This window comes from Bos indicus, chromosome 8 (assembly GCF_029378745.1).
Source record: "Bos indicus isolate NIAB-ARS_2022 breed Sahiwal x Tharparkar chromosome 8, NIAB-ARS_B.indTharparkar_mat_pri_1.0, whole genome shotgun sequence".
Taxonomy (NCBI): Eukaryota; Metazoa; Chordata; class Mammalia; order Artiodactyla; family Bovidae; genus Bos; species Bos indicus.
The window spans coordinates 43,523,259-43,543,914 of NC_091767.1; the positions used below are offsets into that span (position 1 = coordinate 43,523,259).

The 20,656-nt window shown below is 50.1% G+C and overlaps 2 protein-coding genes across 2 annotated transcripts; one reads left to right on the forward strand and one right to left on the reverse strand.

Moving 5' to 3' along the window:
* Nucleotides 1-250: 250 nt before the first annotated feature.
* On the reverse strand, nucleotides 251-14,034 carry DMRT3 (doublesex and mab-3 related transcription factor 3). The gene is made up of 2 exons (XM_019965542.2): nucleotides 13,237-14,034; nucleotides 251-2,241 (listed from the first exon to the last, which is right to left on the reverse strand). Exons 1-2 carry the CDS (start codon nucleotides 13,685-13,687, stop codon nucleotides 1,274-1,276), a joined length of 1,419 nt encoding a protein of 472 aa, XP_019821101.2. The 5' UTR covers nucleotides 13,688-14,034; the 3' UTR covers nucleotides 251-1,273.
* Nucleotides 13,686-14,809, forward strand: LOC139184400 (uncharacterized). Its single transcript, XM_070794160.1, has 3 exons — nucleotides 13,686-13,694; nucleotides 13,729-14,586; nucleotides 14,685-14,809. Exons 1-2 carry the CDS (start codon nucleotides 13,686-13,688, stop codon nucleotides 14,494-14,496), a joined length of 777 nt encoding a protein of 258 aa, XP_070650261.1. The 3' UTR covers nucleotides 14,497-14,586; nucleotides 14,685-14,809.
* The last annotated feature ends 5,847 nt before the right edge of the window (nucleotides 14,810-20,656 follow it).

Sequence of the window (20,656 nt, forward strand, 5' to 3'; positions counted from 1 at the left end):
CAACGTTTTGTTGTGGCTATCTGCCAAACAGGAATGGCATCTTTTCTGGTGAGAATGAGGGAATTCACTTCTACAATCCTGGCTGCAAATAGGAGTATAACCTGAACCTAACAGGAGTAACTGCTCTCCTTTACTGAGTACTTTCTCTATGTCAGCAACCAGGCTAAGCACTTTGCTTACTTTCCTCACTGTAGGCTGTTTCATTTTTACTTTGTTTTTAATGAGATTCTCCATTATATAATCCCTGCTCTCTTGGACTCATGGGCGGATAACCTGGACAGTAATATACAAAGAGCATCCTCTTACACAGAGTAGGCACTCAGTAAGTATCTGTTGAAGAAACGAATGGATGGAGGAACTGAATTAACTCTCTTCTTGAACAATCAATTCTGTCTTTCTGAATACAGCCTCAAAGCTTTGCCATTCGTATTTCTCAAGCAGTGTCACGTTTAACTTAAACCTTGATCCATGCACTAGTAAGTAGCTTTTTAATCGTTTCTATTTTTAGAGATCCTCTTTCATAGGCAGAAATGACATAAACCAAGATCATCTCCTTAGTTTATTTTTTTCTAGAGTCCTTAGCATGCTACATTAACCTGACAAAGCTTAATCTTGTGTTCATTTCACAATATATTTCATGCAGTTCACAGCTGTGATTGGGTTTACATTGACATTACACATGTTTTGATTCAGCCATGTGAAAAGAATAATTCTTAATGGAGTCTGTCTCTGAAAACTGTCCAAGCTTAAATAAGCGTGTGAGTAGTTCACTCTATTAAGTGCAGTCTCTCTTTAAAATGCAAGGATTTTTAGCATAGGAATATGAGGCCCCTGTTTATAGTCCGTTTGCAACCAAACCACTTCTTTAGGTTTCATTATCCTGAGCAATCCTCTTTTACAGAACTGTATTCAAGTACGCTACATTACTGAAGATTCCAGGTTGAGTCTAGGGGTGGGGCCGACCTTCAGCTTTATGTCCCCAAAGACATCTTCCATGGGCCCAGGCTTTCCCCAGACCATTCTTAGCATCAGACTCTCTTTTACAACCAACATTCAGCACTAAAGCCACAGAGCAGAGCTATTTGGCATTTTCCAGTGAAGTGCAAGAAATTAAATAAGTTATGTTTTTTATTGCTAAGGTCTAGAATCAAGCAGGGTCACTTTGTCATATGGCAGGAGAAGGTATACACAGGACGTGGCCTCTCCGTAAGGGGAGGGCGCAGGGTTCAAATGCACAGAAAATGTCACCTGGTCACCCCCATCGGGCGGCGCTTTAAGATGACGAGTTGAGTATTCGGGAGTCTGAGGAGTCAGACCTCTCGTCATAGTCGTCCTCGGTGTAAATGGACTGCTTTGACACCATGGGACACCCGTCATCGGGGATAGCGATCCGAGGGTCTTCCGGGGTGCGGGCAGGGAGGACGGGCGAGCTTCTGAAGACGCTGGTGGAGTTAGTGGGGAAAGGGCTGACGTACTGGGACCGCAGCTGGTACTGCTGCTGCAGCGTCATGGTGTTCCACAGGGTGACATCGTTGGGCAAAAACGGGCTCGACTGGTTTCTCGCCAGAGTATTCCTCAGCATCAGAGGGTACCGGGGCGGCTGGGGAAACGGGTGCTGCAGGGGCACAGCCAGGGGGTTGGGGACCACGTTGGTGGAGTCGGCAGAAAACCTCAGCGTGTCGGGGACTCTGAAGGCCGACCCCACAGACCACTTGGACGAGGAGAGGGGGTAGGAGCTCAAGGTGTGCTCGAAGAGGTGCCCGTTGGAGGGCAGCACCAGGCCCTCGGGCTCCCCAGCAGAAGTCCGGTCGGCGGCCGAGGAGGACGAGCGGCTGGAGAGCAGGACCTCCACAGCGCTCACCAGGTCACCCCCACAGCCCTTGAGGATCAACTCCAGCACCGCGGGCTTCTGGTGGGGGAATATCTTTTTCAACACTTCTAGGGGCGGTCTGTTGGCTTTCAAGCTGAAGGGCAGAGACACGGTCCCTGAGGGGCCCTCGATCAGGAGGTGGCTCTGCTCCCCGGGGTACTTGGGGCTGTCGGGCCGGCTCTCTGAGCTGGCCCCGTTCTTCTGGACCGCAAACCCCGCTTCGTCCACTGACACGATCTCGGGGCTCTCAGGTGTGAAGCAGCCCTTACTTTTGGCCACATCTGGGGAGCTCCTCTGGTCCGTGTCTTTGTCGCTGAAAGTCTCAGCATTGTCAGCGGTGCTGCCATCCCCAAGTCGTTCTTCTGTCAAATCTGAAAAGCAGAGAACAGCTGGTTGAATCCTCTCCTTGGTATGCAAAGAACACATGTGCTCAGGAGAGGGCCCTACCTGTCCTTTTTGCAAGGGGAACTGCTTCTCTGTGGGTTATAACATACTGCAAGCCAGAAAATCTATGTCATTAGCAAATGGCAAAAAACGAACAAACCCTGTAAATAAGGATCTAGATATCAGAGTGATTTCTCAGAATGGGCTGTGCAGGAAAGCTTGCCTTCAACACAAAACGGTGCAGAGAGAACTATGACCACAGACGATGTGGCTATCTAGCAGTAACAGTCTAAATGCGGATCAGACTGAGGATAAACACTACCCAAGGACGAACAGAAAAATGAGCTTGGGCTTGTTTTCTAGCTCCTCTTCTCCAAATGAGGGGTCTGGTGCCACCAAAGGACATCAACAGCTGCAACAGCTGGTGCACGACCCATACACCCAAGGGAAATTTTAATATTTTAAAGCCATTTTCCCTAGGCAGATTCTGTGTTATATGTGAACCAGTCATCAGTACGTTTCATCAGGATACCATGTAGAATAACAAGTTAATATGATTGCCAGAGTGAAAGAAGCCTCCATATGTGGAAACCTCTCTTAAAAGGCCACTCAAGATCCCAGAAGACTTGGTTGCCGATAACCCGCACCAGAGGGCAAGCAACACCAGCTGTGAAACCTGGGTGTGGGACAGGCTACAGACAGGGAGAAAGAGATGCCTGGAGAAGGCTTACAAAACTGGAGGAAGACCCATCAACGAAACAGTGTGTCCATAACTCCAGGACCTGGGGTGTAAGAAGCGTATAGGATGGACTTCAAGATACCTTCCTGAATTATATTTTTAAAAGAGAGAGAGAGAGAGAGAGAGAAACAAAGCTTCCCAAATAAACCAGAGCTTTGCTGTGAAGTAAACCAGTAAACCAGTTGTAAATCTAACACTTTGGTCTAAGACATCACTCACCTCCTGAAGAGGGTTAGTATTACTGTGCTAAAGAGGCAGAAAGGAAGACGTAAGCAAGACTGGTTTGGTTGCAGAAGTAGGTTCTAAGAGACCTTTATAATAAAGGAGCATATTCTTTATTAACAATTTATATACAAGCAGATTTTTATCTGTCTTAAAACATGTACTGGCTGTGTCTACTCAGAGCCAACGTAACTGATCTGAAGATGGAAATTATTAATGACCCAGTTGTCAGGTTGTAAACAACCGGTTGGCCTGTGTTTTCCACTGCCCCTGCCTGAATAGCCTCATTGTCGCCTCCTCCCTGGGCACACCTGACGAGGTGTAGAGAGCCAGCTGGTGAAATTTCATCAAAGCAGCATCTAAAATCCATCTCCTCCTATTTGTTGTTGTTTATTTTAAAAGCCTTTAACAAAGACCCATTTGTAAGCTTTTTTCTAATATGAGATATACCTTAATTATAATTGCAAGAAAAAACTTTGATTCTTTACAAACCAATAAATATGTTCTAAGCATAAATACTTCAAAAAAATATCCTTAAACTATATCGGTGAAACTTTTGACTGTAAATCTGATACAAATTCATACCTATCCCAAATTTGCATTTAAACTGCTTCTTTTTCCAATACAAAATATCAGCTGTCAGTGTGGGGACCATCTTCAGCCAACACGCATGAAGCCATTTTTGCTTTCTGTAACAATTCCGGGATATGCACAAGAGACCTTTTCGCAAGAGAAATATGACATATCCTCTTCAGCAGCATCCTAGGATTGGTGACCCAATATTCATCTCCTGGGTTAATGTGGTAGTCGTCCTTGATCCCAATGAGAAAAACAGCAACAGAAGAGCTTCCACAGGCTCATACTGCAAGCAGGCAGACCTGTCTAAATTTCCTGACACATGACCCTACACTTACCTCTCGGTGTTACTCTGTCATTAAACACTTGACAATGAGCAGACAGTGACAGTATGTTAACTCAGCACTGAACTCAATGCACAACCGGATCTTGGCCTCTGCTCACTGGAGCTTAGGAAAACAAGTCAAATACTCTCCCGGGGGAAATATGGACATCAAGTAAGGCTTTAAACACTGTGATTCTCTAAACAGTTTTCTTATTTAACTTTCATTATCTATTATTATCAGCATCAAGTACTTTTATCACTGTATCCTGCAAGACATCAAGGGCAGAAAACATCATCAGATATAAGACTGGCCCCTAACTTGTGGAATTTATTACCAAGTTAGGGAGATGAGATGTGTGTGCGGGGAGAAAGCAAACACAGCCAGGGAAAAACTGCTAAGTGGGAAATATGCACACACGGAACACAAACGTTCACAGCAGCATTATCCACAAGTGACAAATGTTGGAATAAACCCAACATCCATCAATGATGGATGAACGGATAAACAAAATGTGGTCTATACATAGAATCAAATAGTATTCAGCCTCAAAAACGAAATTCTCACATATGTTACAATGTGGATGAACCATGAATACATGCTAAGTAAAATAAGACAGACACAAAAGGAAAACCGATCTATGATACCATTTATATAACATACCTAGAACAGGCAAACTCATAGCGACAGAAAGGAAAAGAGTGTTGTCAGGGACTGCGGGAGGGAGTAACAGAGATGTATTGTCTAATAGGTATTGAGTTTCATTAAGGGATGATAAAAAGTTCTGAAAATGGAAAGTGGTAAGGTCTGCACAACATTATGAATGTGTTTAATGTCACTATATTGTATCCCTAAAATGGGTTAAAATAGTAAAATTTATGTTGTGTGTATTTTACTACAATGAAAAAGTGAAAGAAATATGATACACAGCGTCACAGCAATATAGGGATGGTGAGATTGTTTTAAAGCAAGAAACAGCTGGCTCTTCTAGAAAAGAAAGGGTAACAACAAAAATTTTTTAAAGCTCTAATTTTGATATTTAGATATTTTCAAAAGCATACTTTCAAAAGCAGTGTGTGAACCTAACTTCCCATTTTAAAAGGTAACTTTTCCCCCATCCTGGATCAGTTACAGACACTGAAGACATTTAAGGAAAATGTCTCTAGGTCTATCACCAAGTTCATTCTTCCACAGAATGCTTCAGACTACAGAAGAAGTGGTTCAAAGGGCAAGTTTAGCCAAAGGAGAACTAAGGAATTAATGTTCTGGCTAATCTGCCATATCTACCATTAAGAAAATGTAGTAGTTTTTTCAAGATGGTAAAGGATGTACTGTTCCAAACCACTGGATACTGGATGGCAGGATTGTAAATCAGACAATACAAACTTTTATTTTGGAACCCATCTTCCCGATCTGCAGAGCAGGCCACAGTAGACTCTTCTCTGGTTGGCAGCGCGTCCAGCGGTCATGAAGCACTGGGCTGCGTCAAGTCTCTTCCGCATTTCCTCCTGCCCTTTTGTAGCTGCCACTGTGACATCCCAGTGCAGCAAGCACTTGTGGCCACCTCTCAGAGAGTGATGTGGGATTGTACTAATCTGTCCACACTCTCTCTCTCTCTCTGCAGATTTCTGGGCTGATCAACCTCTCCTAGAGGTGTGCTGGCTATGGCCAAAAAGTGAGAAAATCTAACGTGACGTCAAAGGAATCAGACTTACAAATTCAGAACATTCCAACCAACCAAGTTCAGCCCAGTTTACACCATATCCAATGGGAAGATAGAAGCTGCTGAAGGAAGCCGTGAGTGGAACACACCTATGCTGTCCACACATCTGAGCACCATGTAAAGTCCTGCTAAGGGGTGCTGGATAAACAGAATCCCAGTCAACATCCAGGGATGCTGGGGTCTCAAAACTGGGCCAGGGAAGACTAGCCTCTCACCTTATACCAAAAATAACTCCTTACCCAGCAATAATGCCTACAGGGCAGAATATATGATCCCTGCAAGTTCATGGTGTCAAGTGCTGGTTGTATTGTTATACCTAAACTGCAAGCATTGTAAATTATTCTGTCATAAATGCAGACTTTCACAAGTAATTACAGAGGGTGAATCTTGGGCCCAGTGATAAAGTATAATTTAATAACAGGTGTTTCTTTATATCTCTAGATATTTTTTTTCCTAAATGAACTTTATAAATGCTCCTGTTGGTTTAAAATACAAAGACTTTTCGAGATATAGAAATGTGAAACTGCCAAGTAGCAAAATGAAAAACGAAATGCTCTCCAAATGTTTTAACCTCTTTCTTCTTGAAACTGACACCCTAATTCCTAGAACATTAAAGAGTAAGAATATATTTCAATTGATAATATTTTTACTCCTAATATACAGGCACCAAAAACAGCTAGACTAAAAGCAGAAAGAAATCACTCATCTGCTATTGCAAACCAGTTATTGAAAGTGATATAATTTGCTATTTCTAAAGCTAAACATCTAGACATTTAAAAATCTTCTAGATGTTCACACTTCAATTTCGTATTTTTCATGATGCAGAAACACAGCTATCCCTGAAATAAACTCTTCACAAGGGTAAAGATGTTTTTTGAAAGTAGATACTCAATTAAGAAGGAATTTTTTTTCTCTGGAAAACAGTGCTACCAACTTCAAAAATATATGTGTGCATAAGAAGCTACAAGACTTTAAGGACAGAAAATGAACACTCACACAAAAATGACTTCCAATCTTCTGACCTCTTTCTGGACTCTAAAAGGAATATTTTTCAAGAAGCAGGAGGGAAATTATCTAAAAATATACAAGTATGTTTGGTACTTATAAAAATGCAGCTAGCTACTTATTCAGTTGTCTATTTAACAAGTTTTAAGTCTTTTCACCATGTGCCCTTGCACTGTGCTAGCCAAGATTATACAGAGATGATCAAAGCATTTATCTTGTGAAGACTGAGAGGCTTACTCTTTACTAATGAACATTTTGCAAAATTTCCAAGTTACCTATGCAATGAGTCGTATTTACATTGAAACACAGCAGGTAACCCAAAGGCCAGCAGCTGGGCAGACTGCTGTATTCATGGGAGGGAATGTTGTTGAAAACAGTCATATAATGGCTATGAGGAGAACATATACTGAACTAAAACAAGTAATAATTACAGGGTGGTGGGGCAGAACAGATCTCAGCTTCATAAAATTTATGTCTGCCTAGTCATTGGCATCAAAAGAGATTAGAGATTTGTTAGAAAACCAATGATCTGAATGTTAAGTTTTCCATAATATTGTTATTCAGCAGTTGATTGTGTTGATTTTCTTATAGTTGTTTAACTGTATAATAAGATATAAAAAATTAAAAATAAAGCCTGCCTAGTTATGGTTCAGTTTCCCCTCAGTTTCTTCAGAGGACAGTGATTTGCAGGGCTCAAACAAGAGGGTGACTCCCTAAAGCCACATGGGATTCTTGGATGCTATGTGACACGATCCCAAGGTGATGGGCCTGCAATGGCCAGCATTCCACTACTCCAACCTCTGCCAGGAGAGGCCATGCAAACCCCAATGCAAGGCCCAACCTGCCATCAGAGCCATATGACACGAGACATAGGGTCCAGGACCTGAGTGACTAATGGCTGAGGAGCCACAACAGGTTCAAAAGCCAATCTAAGGAGAAAAGGAAGAGAGAAAGGGGAGGCAGGCAGGCAAGTAGGTTTTCACTGGACTCTGTGCAACATTTCCCAGAAAGGGGCTCGGAGTCCTCCAGGCACGTTGATTTATGAAGACTTACTCCCTTTCCCTCTGTAAAGCTGTTAGCTGAAAGTGCTGACTGGCTGCAGTGAAGAATTTCTCATCAATGCTCTTTGATTGTATTTTGCAAACAAAATGCCTGTTGCTTGGTAACATTTCACTTGAGCCTGACCTTCCCCGAAAGTTATTGCTATCAGATTCGATTTACACTGTCCTCTTGTGATTACTGTAATCTTTTAAACTCGGGAGTTCATCCATCAGGGAAAAGAAAAGTTGGTTGTGTAAGTCGAGAACAGGACTATCCGCCAGATTTATAACCCAGAGGGGCGTGCTGTGTTGGGGGAGAGGTTCTGTCCTGGGTGGCAGGGAAACGCTGATTCTGAGATGTGGAAAACGCCCCCCTCGCCCCCTCTCCCCCCGCCCCCCCCCCACCCCGAGTTCCCTACGCCCGGTGCTCTGACCCATAAGATGGACATCAGCGCCTCTCTGAACCTCTGGGGGCAGTTTGGGCTCCCCCGGGAGAAAGGGGCTGGGAGACTAGCCAGAGCTACGCCCACCTCGAGGGGCGCCAGGAGGGCAATGGGGCTTGGTCCGCCTCCCAGGCTGGAGCTGCCAGATAAAATCGTCCGCAGGATGCCCAGTGGAATCTGCACTTAGGAAAAACAACAAAGCATGTTTTAGAAGTTTGCCCTGTGCAGTGTTTGACGTCCTATTTTTGTGTGTGTGTATTTGTAGGCTTTTTGCTAAATCTGGCACTCTGCCGAAGCTGGGAGGCGGCAGGGAGGGAGCGGGGAGCGGGAGAGCAGAGGCTAGGCGAAGCTGAACGAGGAGGGCCAGGCGGGCCGCCGGTTGAGCCCTGCCGGTGGGGCTGAGCGCCCACCGCTCACTGCAGAAGGAGCTGGGGAAGGAGGCAGCCTCCCACCGGACAGGGATCCGAGGGGAAGCGGTCCAGGGCAGCCGCAGGGGAGCCACAGGCACACGGCTGCCACCGCAAAACACGGCCGCCATGGCCTCTATGGGTCTCCCGACTGTCCCAACTCCAACCCCGGGTCCCGGACCAGTCACCCGCACTGGCCGAGCTCAGCGCAAGGGCCGGGGACCCAAGGCGGCCACTGGCCAGGCACGGGAGGGAAAGACCAGAGCTGAGAGCTGCCCCGGAGCCGGCCACGGGTCAGGCTTGGAAGAGACCGGTCAGGCTCGCGTCTTCCTTTTCGTTTGGTTGGTTTTTATTACTTAAAACTAAACCCCTTGCCCCAAATCAAAACGTCTGAAGTAACCAGACCCTGTTTTAAATTCTTAGGTACCCTTCAGGAAAGACTTTGAGGTCTCCTACCACTTCTGTGCTTCAAGTCCCTGGTCGTTGAGCATTTCCCACCCTGGCCTGGACTAGCACTCTGCCCACAACTCAGTATCGGTGCAGATGTGTGTGTGTGTGTGTCTTTTTTTTTTTTTTTAATTAAAAGTAAAATTTAAAATTAGGAAGCTGACAAGACAGGACCTAATCAAGCTGGAACTGAAAAGCCCAGAGTAAGCTTCAAGATGTGAGGAAGTGCCGGCCAGGAGGTAAGATAAAATAAAGGCAGTTTTCCGAAATCTCCCAACTTCCCTCCCTACAGGTCTCTTGTTTCGCTTCTTTTCAGGAGAAATAAACAGGAAAGAAGATCCTACTTTCTTAACCCTGCTCTCTTATTCCTAATCAAATATGATTCTTTAGATTTCTTTACCTTCAAGAAATGTTAAAACTTGCTCACACATTTCTTTTGATGGCAGATGTAAACCTAGCGAGAGTCCATAGCCACAGACCTGTCCCCTCTCAGCCCAAGGAGACCCAGGACATTCTTCAGGAAGAAGAGGAGGACGTGGGGGGAGGGAGCCACACACAGGAATGTAACTTAAGCTTCCCACCTTGGTCATGACCCTTAACTTTCCTGAGCTCTGGAGCCCAGTCCAGAAAGGCAGGCTTGGCTGGTTGAAACTGCTGACTCAGATACACTAAGAGCTGAAAGATGTTCAAGTTCCCAAGATATTTTCATGACGGGAAGGAGGAGGGGAGTGAGAAGGATGAAGAGGGAATGGGAGAGGATACGAACGAATCAACAGGGTAGTTTTAAAGAAGCTTAGACTAGAATTTGAGGTTCCATCAAAATCTACTAATTCCAGGCCAGTCATAGATGATACTCAAGCAGCAGGGGAAATGTACTCTCAAAAAAGAAAAAAAATGCTCTAATCCATTGCTAAAAGTAATAATCTGAGAATATGAAATTTCTCCTTAAAACCACTGCCACTTTTAAAAGGATGTTAAACATGATACACCATTAGATAATGTAATTCCTGTTCCTTTAAAGAATCTGAAGCATAATTTGGGAACTAAATTTCTTCCAGCTACAAAGCTGAGTTTTGGTATTAATGTTGCTGGCTGCACAAGGTGTTTTTTCTCCAGCAGTTGCCCAACAAACATTCCCTTCTCCAGGGCACGTTCTTTTCTTAAGGATCTCTGGACAGGGGGAAAGATACCCTGTGTTTCTGCACCTGCATTTGCAGCCAATAAAAAAAGCCAATGTCTCCACAGCTATGTACCTGAACAAAATCTCCATAATCCCACAGAAACAAATCTCTATAAATGACCAGCAGATATTCAGATTCCTAATGGTCTATGAGGACTTCCCTGGTAGCTCAACAGTAAAGAATCCACCTGCAGTGCAGGAAACATGGGTCAGATCCCTGGGTCGAGAAGATCCTCTGGAGAAGGAAACGGCAACCCACTCCAGTATTCTTGCCTGGAAAATTCCATGGACAGAGGAGCCTGGCAGCCTACAGTCCATGGGATCACAAGAGTCAGACAGGACTTAGCGACTAAACCACCACCACCCACCAGTGGTCTGTGAACTTACTGTACACGTGGACCTACAATTCAAATAGTGCTTCACTTCCCTAAGTAGTGAGCTACTTGCCCAGTACCATATCTAACAGGCTTCTCAATATGCATGGTATGTTACATACAAATACATCCTAACACCTGCAAAAAAATACGTAGAGCAACCATTAGTCCCATCCAAGCGGTTTTCCCTAACTTAAATCCCAAATGGGTTTTCTCCATATAAAGCATTGCATAGAACTGATCCACTTGTGTACCTGCCTTCCTAATGGAAAACAACTATCTAGTCCTTCCCTGCCCTCTCTCATCATCATCAGATTGGTGACTGGCTTTTTTGTTGGTGTTAAATGGAATTATGGGAGCAAACCAATTGAAAGAAGAAAACAAAAGTTTCCTAAATAATATGTGCAAGGTACACAGCAGGACCAGCTGGAAACTGAGCTGCTGGTCCCTGACAGCTTAGTCCCCCAAAGCCATCACTCTGACCTCTTCTTGGGTCAAATCCTATTCTCCTTTGCAATTACTGGTTTTCAATTTGAAAGGCTCAGGCTATCCCGGAACGCTTGGTTCCCGGTGAAAGAGCGCACCAGGTGCAATCAGCCTCCCGCTCTTCCTCGCCCCAAGCTTGTATCATTGCTGCTGCTGCTCCGCCTTTCTGCCTCCCTCACTGCCCACCTCCCAGGGCTGTTTTTGGTCTCGGTGCTTTAGAAACGGTGAACTTTGGCTATCCCAGAGAACAGGTGTGAAGAGCACAGGATGTGAAGGAAACCAAACCCCTCTTGGACAGGGACCCCAGAACCCAATGCACTATTATGGGGGTGCTGCCTGCACTGTCACAGGGGAAATGGAGACAGAGGAACTGGAAATGGGAAGGTTCAGAAGAGTCACTGGCATAGATCAACTTTGAGAACTGAGACAAAACCCTCCTAGTTATCTGCCCTAATTTAAAAGAAAAAAACAAAAAGGTTCTTTCCCCTCCCCTCTGACTCCCCTGTGGCAAACCTATAAAACATGAAGCGATCATACTGACAAAAGAGAGTCACCAGGAAGTGAGTGGACATACTCAGGGAAAGGCTTATATCCCACCTCGGATTAAAGTGACAAAATCCACGTTCAGCAAACTCACTTCTGTCCTTAAACACCCAGTTCTGCTCTTCACATAAGATGTTCTCAGAGGTTGGGTCTACAGAGCATAACTGAGGACCAGGGCAGCAGAACTGAGCCTGCCAGGCGGCCTACCAGCTTATCCCCCCAAAAAACGGCATGTCCCAGCTCCACCCAGCAATCTAGTGCTCCGGAAAGCCTCTCCAGAAACCAGAAGTATTGCATTTTGGGGGGTGGGCAATTAGGGGTAGGCAGAAGCTCTACCATTAGTTCCACCCACAGGAGGGCTTTGGTCAGTCGAGGGCCTTCCACCTCTGAGTCCCAGCATACCTCTCAACCCTCTCCCTGAGAAGATGGGGTTTCTTTCCTTTGCGCATCTGCCCCAGTGAAAGGGAAACACCAAATACCTGTCCACTGAATTCCAAGGGGTTAAAAACCAAAGAGGCATTTGGGCTGGGCAGGACAGTCGCAAGCTAGTAAGTCTCCAGGAGAAAAGGCTCCAGTGGGGTGTGCAAAGTTTTGGTGGCCTGAAGCAGGGAACCGGAAAAAAAAGGTGAGTAGGGGGATCTGCGCAGCTCCAGGACTCAGGGCAGACCCTTGCTCTCTAGAGCACAGGAGAGGAGGAGGGGGAGGAGGAGAGGAGAGGACCGGGCCCACGGAGAACTGGAGAAAGGGCTCTCCAGGCGTGGCCTTCCTCACTGTAGGTCAGGTTTTGTCTTTCTTTAAAACCACAGACTGCAGAGGACTGCCTGCGAAATGGTGTTCCAGGACCTGAACTCCTGCAAAAGGAGTTGGTTGGCTCTGGGTGCACCAGATTGAGTCCCCGCTAACAGTTTTGGGAGTCTCTCTGGTCCCATTCTACTATTGCTTCTAAACAGGGCTTCCTTCAACAAACTGCAAAAGGCTGGAGACCACAGCAGACTGCTAGGAAGGCTTCAGGTTCGCTCCAGTTCCCGGGTGCCGAGAAAATCGCCCAGAGTAGGCCAAACCGTGGGCCTGGGCTCCTTCTCTGTCCTCCCGTCCCGACCTTCAGATGCAAGGCCTCTCAAGCCCACAGTCGGAAAGCCTGGCGGTGTGTGCGCCCGCGTGGATTTTAATCTGGTCCTGTTTCGACCTCTTTATCTACCCGTCCCCTTAAACTTAGAGAAGGCACTTGGCGAGCCCGAGGCGCCTTTCCCGAAGGCACCTGGGTTCTACCTCCTACCTCTCCGGGTCCAGACTGAACGCCGCTTCTGCCGAGGGAATAAGGACCGGCTTGGCTGAAGTTGGGGGAGGGGGGGAGATCGCGCCCAGCCCACTCCCGCCACACTCGCCTTCGGGCCTGCCGGCCAAAGCCTCCAGAGCTGCTTCCACGTGTTTCCGCCCAGGCGCCAGCCCGGCCCGGCCCCGCCGCGGCCCTTACCTGGCTTGGCGAGCGGCGCCTGCAGCGCCCCGGGCGGGGGCTCGGCGGCCCAGCGCAGCGCGGCGGCCGCAGCCAACTCAGCAGCTGGGCGCGACGGCGGCTGAGACTGCTGCGAGGTCGGCGGCGGCTGCGGGGCGGCGGCGGCGTCTCCCGGCGGCGGGGGTCCCGGCAGGGCGCGCAGCGAGTCGGGGATGAGGCTCTCGAGGCTCTCGTTGGCCTGCTGCCTGCGCAGCGCCACCTGCGCCGCCATGACCCGCTGCCGCTCGATGATGAGGATGCACTTCTCGCAGGTGCAGTCTTTGAAGCGGCAGTAGCGCTTGTGGCCCTTGAGCCAGGACAGCACGCCGTGGTTGCGGCAGCGCGCGCACTTGGGCGTGCGCTGCAGGGGCGCCCGCGGCGGCTGCGACACCGGGCCGCCCATGTACAGGTAGGGGGAGCCGTAGCCGTTCATGCCCCGGGCTCCCGACACAGCTGGCAAGCTGGCGGCGGGAGCCGATACTGGGCCGCTGGACGGCGGGGCTGAGAGGCCCTCTCAAAAGCGGCCTCCGGGCGGCGCAGTCCTCGGAGTCTTCGGTCCCGCAGTCCAGGCGGCCTCGAGCGCTTCGGAGTGGCTGGAGGGGCCGCGGCCGTCTTTACGGCTCCCGGCGGGCGCTTCCCCAACCCCGAGTCGGCCGAGTCTCCGCCCGCCGCTCCTTTGGCCGGCACGTCCTCCCCGGCCGCTACGCGGCGGCGGCTGCCGGGAGCCGGCGAGAGCTCTGGTTAAGGTCTGAGGCGGCTCGTCTGCAGCTCCCGCGCGCAGACCTGCCGGCACGTCCTCCGCCGCCCTCTCCCCGCCTCCCTCCCCCGCCACCCCCACCTCCGGGGTCCCGGTCTCCAGGCACTCTCCACCCCACTCCACTCCACGCCTCCTTCCTTTCTGCCGGCGCCTCTCGAGTGCCGGCGCTTCACTCTCCTTGCTACCTGCCGCCGGGCCACTCTCACGGGGGCGCTCACTGCCCCCTCCTCCACCCTCCCCGCGCCTCCCCTGCTTGCACGGGAGGGACTGCAGCACTCGGGACGCGGCAGCGCCCGCGGGGCGGGGAAGGGAGGACCTGCGCGGATGAGCGTGAGGGTGCCTCTGGGCGAGGCGGGTGGCAGTTCCCCTTCAACTCTTTTCCCCCCTCCCTCCAGGCCCGATTTGGCGGCACCGGGCCCGAGGCGGCTTTCATTCCCACACTTGGCCACAGAAACACGGCTCGGGGATATCCGGAACCTATCTGAGCGCTGCGGGTGCACTAGGGTCCCGGCGCGAGAAGAGCTTTTAAGTTGGGGGGAGCCAGGCCCTGCGGCCACTGGCTGAAGGAGTTGGAGGTAGGGCATTGGAACTGGTTCGAGAAATGGGGGCTTTCTTGAGTTCTTTTTGCAACGTTGTTGTTGTTGTTGTTGTTTTTCCCCTTTTGCCGCTGCAGAAGAACATGCTTTTGAAAACCTGCTGGTCCAAGGACGACGACCCGTTTTGCAAGCTATTTCAAAGGGGAAAATAGTCCTCCCTCTGTGGCGCAGAGTTTACCTTTCTACACCTCCACGTTGTAATAAAAAATAAAGTCTCTGTCCTGAAAAGCCGGCAAGTGCTCTTTTGGAGTTTGTGTTTAAGCACTGGGTCTAAACTTTCAGGGAGCGGATGGAGGGGCCACGCTAGCGCCCCCAAAGTCACCGCATATGATCTGCGTTCTGCCTAACGGTCTTTGAGAGATCAAACGGAGGTCTCGCATCACCCCATTCAAATGCCCACGGACTGAGCAAGCTAGTTATGAATAAGGGATGGGGCCTCCCCACCCCCACCCCAGTGTCTTTGTGTACGGGTGGGAGAGGACCTTTGCACAAGATGACAGCATAAAACTGTTTAAAGTGATACTGTGTGTATAGGTTTGGCCTAAAGCAGAATACTTCCACAAATGCACAGAGATGCTCCCCTAATGCGAGAAAACAAAACTAAAAAGCAGTGGTTACTGCGGCGCAGGGTAGCACAATGGCTCAGTGCGAAGAGGGGCGATGGCAATCCCGGAGCTCTCAGTTGGCAGACTTCAGAGAGCACACCCTGAATTCATCTCTTGGCGGTCTGGATGAATCCAATGCGAATCCGGAGCGTAGACCAGTCGGCTGCAATGGTCAACCGGTCGGCGCCTCTCAGCTTTATTCTGCACTGCTTTGGAAGCAAACAAACAACCCGAAAACGTCCATGTGTGTGCTGTGAATTCAAGTACCACCAGGCGTTCCAGCAGCCAACCCTCCGCCTAAAAGGGCGATTCCGGGAGAGGAGGTTAAAAAGTGAACCTGATTGTGTATCTTTCCCTTGAGGCCCTTGGCTGCCCCCCACCTTCCCCATTTCAGACCTGCGGACCTCATGGGGCGCAGAAAGGAACCCCCAGCAAGAGACTGCTAACCTTAGGAGGCTTGCCTCCAAAACTGCTTAGGGCACAGACCCCTTAGTCTTACTCCTAACTCCCACCACGTCATCAGTCTCTCCTCCCAAACTTCGCGAGGCACTACAACTGAGAGGAACTTCCAAAAATTCTCGGGACTAGAGGCCTGGGTCACCCGCAGCGCCGTGGCCCAGGGGCTTGCAGGTGGGAAGTTGACACATAGAAGGCCTAGAATGACCCTGAATCTGGGGCACTGAAATCTCTAAATCTCTTGGGAATGCAGAGACCACAAATTTTGCAAAGCCACATTTCTCCCATATTTCCTTCAAATAAATGGTCAGCAAAACCAGGAGTATAAGAAACCTGAGAGTAACGATTTCTTTTCTTTTTTTTTTAAAGGAAAGCAGCAGAGCTCAGCACCAGGTTTGGGGGACATTTCCACTACAAGGCGACCCACTCTCCCTCAGTCACCTAGTCACCCTTGCCACTCAAACAGTCTTGCATTATTTGGTCCCCGGGGCTCCGTTTCACTCCAGTGCACATGGAGGCTGAGACCTAAATACTCATTTGATATAGCGCAATAATCCTTTTCTCATATTTGATGGGAATGTTTTCCATATCCCAGTATTTGACAACATCTCCCTATAGGGACAGGTTTGTATTTATGTTGGTAAAATGTCCCCTGCCTCAAAGTCTATTGTAACCCAACACCTGACAACCCCGAGTCCCATTTCTGTTTGCAGAAAGGGTTTATTCAAGCACATAATGGGATCCCAGCAGAAAGCCTTTCAGAACAAGGGGCTATGGTAAACTTCACCACATGAACTCCGTTTCCAGGGCTATTAAGCTTTTAATTGGAAAATAGCAGAGGAAATTTCAAGGTGACTATAACGTGTTAGTAGTTAGTGTGGAGAAGAAAAGCCGGAGCGGGGATGAATGTAAAAAGCATATGGTCCGAATCACATTTAGGAGGAGAGGCCTGCCGCTTAATATAACTAAGTCCCGGCGGCTTATATACTTACGGGAAAAATCATCAAAGAAATTGGAAAGGGAGCAGTGAGAGTTACAAGTAAGTGTAACCTCGCTAGACTGGATCCACTCAGTCCTGCTCTGGGTGGGTGGGTGTGGGTGCGCGCGCGCGTGTTCAAACCACAATAACTGGGTAAAGCTTGTGTGTGTGTGTGTGTGTGTGTGTGTGTGTGTGTGCGCGCGCGCGCGGGCGCGTACGCATGTGTTCAAACCACAATTAACTGGGTAAAGCTGTGATAGGTATTAAAGGGTCAAAGGCTGTAAGACAAGTGTGCATATGTGGTTCTCTTTCTCTTGGCGCGCACACAATCTCACGGGTTGTGTGTATATCTAAAAGTTAAGAACGCAGTGCCCCTGCTCAGAAACTGAAGATGTCCCGATTGGAAGCTGCCCCTCACCGCAAGCAACACTTAATCAAAAGGACAGTTTCATATTGTCCCGGATGTATAAATACATCAAGAAATTTTCTGCTTTGCTGGATTCTTAGGGAGGGGGAAGTCAAGGTTCTTATACTGCTGCTTAAACCTCGACCACGGTGACACTGAAGACTGGGGCATGTAGAAAGCCTTTTTATGTTTTTATTTTCTAGAAAGCCCTTTTAAAGCAGGAAAACGAACTCCCTCTACCCACTCAAGAATTTTTCAGCTCTCACCCTGTCCATGCCTCTCAGCATCACTCATTGGCGAGCTTCACATTGAAAGGGGGGAACAAATGTCCAGTGAGGCATTTGTTTCTAGAGGGGAAACCAGCAATCCATTTCTTGAGGTAACAATGATGCCCCGGTCTGCCACATTTGCGAGGGCCTCCTATACACCCCCATGGATCCCCGAAGTCACCCTCCGGGGCTCAAGACAGAGGACAGAGACCATGCGACCAACGAGTGATTGAACTTGCGCCTGACCGGCGGGGGACGCGGCTAAGCAGAAAGAAGATCCTGGAGTCTCGTCCCACACCATTGTGGCATCAGGCTGCCTGAGGATCTCGGCGGCCGAAGCTTTTCGGAGCAAACGGGACCTAAAACGGCTTGCAACCCCGCCAGCCCCGTACAGACGCGGCTGCCTGGTCCTTCGTATTCTAGAACTCTGGAAACCAGCAACCGTTCACGCCAAGGTCGCGCCTGCCCCCACCATCTAAGGCGGGTGTAGGGGTGTCGCTCCCGCACTGCAGCGTCTGAGGCGCGGCGACATCCGCCGAGCGCTCCCCCTGGGCCAGGGCCGCGAGGCCCGAAGGCGCCCGGGGCTCCTGGGTCGAGGCGCACGCACCCCGCCGGCACCAGGAGGGCGTGTGGGGACCCGGGGCGGTGGTCAGATCCCTACACCGTTTTAGAAGAGTGTCGCCTCGGGAGCCTGACGACCCCATTTGCTTTCTGGGCCAAAGGAAAAGGAAAGATGTACCCTCCGAGATGAAATGAGAGCAGCCCCGAACTTTAACATTTTAAGACAGTCTTTTCTCTGCGACTCCAGAAACCAAAAAGAGTCGGGAAAATAATTTTAAGTACGTTAGCGAAAACTTCAAGAAACAAGAGTTTCTTTTCCCCGGAGTATTTGCTTTCGGGGCGCTAGTGCAATGCCCCAGGACAAGCCCTCTTTCCAGAACTCTCTGGCGACTCCTCGGCAGTCTCAGAATAAAGCTCTGCGGGGTGAGGCGGAGAGAGGTGAGGACTTCAGCGCTGAAGTCCCTTCTCGATTCGAGCGGCACGACAATAAATAGTGGGAAACGGCCGGCGCTGCCCGCCTGTCAGGGAAAGCTGGGTACAAACGCCACGAACCGAGACCAGACCGTCAGAACAACAACGCTGCAAGGCCGAAGCCCCGTGCGGGAACCGAAAGGCACCCCACCCCAAGACTCTAGGCCCAGACTCGGCTCACCTAGCCGGCACCAAAGCCTCCAGGGCGGGGAGACTTCCGGAGCACGCGGGCCCCACCCACCTAACGCCCCGCCCACTCTCCCAGAACCCTCTTGCACCGTCTGGGCCGCAGCTTAGAGCTACTGAAAAGTTTGCAGGCCTTTGGCCAGGGGTAGGGGAAGGCACTTAACGAATACTTGACTGAGTGAAGGCCTCGCTTTTCCCTGGGGGCGGGGGAGGGGGGGGTAGGTGGAGAGGAGTGTTTTAAAGGCGAGAATAAAAGATACATTGGCGGCTGAGCTTACGCGTGCCCGGCGCGCAGCAAAGGTCTCAGGCCTTGTTCGCTTGCCTGTACGCAGAGGGAGCGAGGAGGACGTAAACCCACGCAAGTTCCCGGAGCAACCTCTCAGAGGGGCGGCGGGCTGGCTGCGGCGACCCCAACCGGAGGGGCGGATAGGGCCCAGTCCCGGGAGCTAAGGAAAACCCTGCGCTCGCCAGGCTGCCTTCTGGATTGCTTGTGACACGAAGCACGTTCTATAAAGCGTGCCAAGCGTGGTGCTATGCGTCAGATGCGGGGTAGTCTACATGTGCACGTGAAGCCAGTTCAGTACTGCGGTTTCCAAGAAGCGGGGAGAGGGCTCAATTTCTACGCCTGGGTGGGAATCTAGTTTCCACTAGATGCCCGGGAGACGGCTATGCGGGCTCCGTGCGTGGGCTTTGCAGGGGGAGTGTAAGCAGGGATAATGGCAGCGAGGAGGCCAGGGTCATCAAGAGCGCCCTGGGCCCCTCAGGCCGCTATCCTTGAGACCCTAGTTCTACAGCACACTAGTGGAGTGAGAACCAGAAGACAGACCGGAGTGGGCGCGGGTCCCGGGCGCCGCGTGCTCCGGAAGGGAGGAGAAGTCGCTCCTCATCCCCAACCACTCGGAAGTCGCAGGCGGTCCTGAGGAAAGGCTTGCGCTTCGTCTGCCAACAACATTCAAAAAAGGAAGGCCCGGCAAGCCTGCCTCTGTTTCCCCGCACGGAAGACAGCGCCGGTAAGGGGCAAGAACACAGCGCCCGGCACGCCCACACCTGCACACGCAGGGTTTGGGAGAGGCTGTGGCCCTGCTGTTAGAGGTCTCCATTCAAGGGCGCAGAGCTGAGAAACTGATCGCCCCTCAAACGTGGTTATTAAAATACGGTTAAAATTCAGCAGCCCAGACACGCAGTCACCTGGGCCTGGCCCGCCTGGTGCTTTCCTCCCTAGCAGTCAAGAATAAGCCTCCAGGAGGAAACGTGAGGATCGCAGGTCCACTTCACCCTACCAGGTGCAGGAAGAAAGCCCCTTCATGGGGCTATCTGGGGAGAAGAGAGAAGCAGCCGAATTTCCTCGACTCCGCCTGAACCCATCGCAGCCCTGGGGTGTGGTCCTCGCGCTAGGAGTGGCCCTTCCAAACCGGAGCCCGGCCCCCCCAGGAGCACCCAGGAGCTCAGGAGGTGCTGGATCTAGGCTCTGAGAGCTGGCTAACGCGCTTATCCGGCTCCGCCTGGCTTTTCAGGAATGTTCGCATGTTCACAGCGAAGGGGGCTGTGATGGGAGAGGAAGTAACACACACCCATCCATCCATTGAGGGGGCCGTGCCGAGCTTCTCCATCAAAGTGAAAGTCGCTCAGTCGTGTCCGACTCTTTGCGACCCCATGGACTATAGAGTCCATGTTATTTTCCAGGCCAGAATACTGGAGTGGGTAGCCTTTCCCTTCTCCAGGGGATCTTCCCAACTCAGGAATCAAACCCAGGTCTCCTGCATTGCAGGCGGATTTTAACTAGCTGAGCCATAAGGGAAGCCCATCAAAAACGCCCGAAAAAATAGTGTTGGGTGGGGTCATCTATGGAACAGTAAATATTCAAGGACTACTAGATTCGCAGAAGCCAGTATTATTCAAATAAATGGAGGGAGTGTGGGCCGTGGGCAACGAGTGCGAAGGTGAGCAAAGGATCTCCATCCCAAAAAGCCACCATTACCACCTCGGAAGTGGCGTTCAGCGGCCCAGTCCTTCCCCGCGCTCCCTGCAGCCTCTGGCGTCGCCTTACAGTCACAATAGCTACAGCTACAGCCGCCCCGAAGGGCACACGGCTGCAGTAGCAGCGGCTTGACAAGTG

Coding starts and splice junctions, on each gene's coding strand:
- DMRT3 (XM_019965542.2), bottom strand. CDS start 13,687: ATGAACGGCTACGGCTCCCCCTACCTGTACATGGGCGGCCCGGTGTCG. Junction 2,242..13,236: donor GGCGCCGCTCGCCAAGCCAG/GTAAGGGCCGCG, acceptor TCTGCTTTTCAG/ATTTGACAGAAGAACGACTT.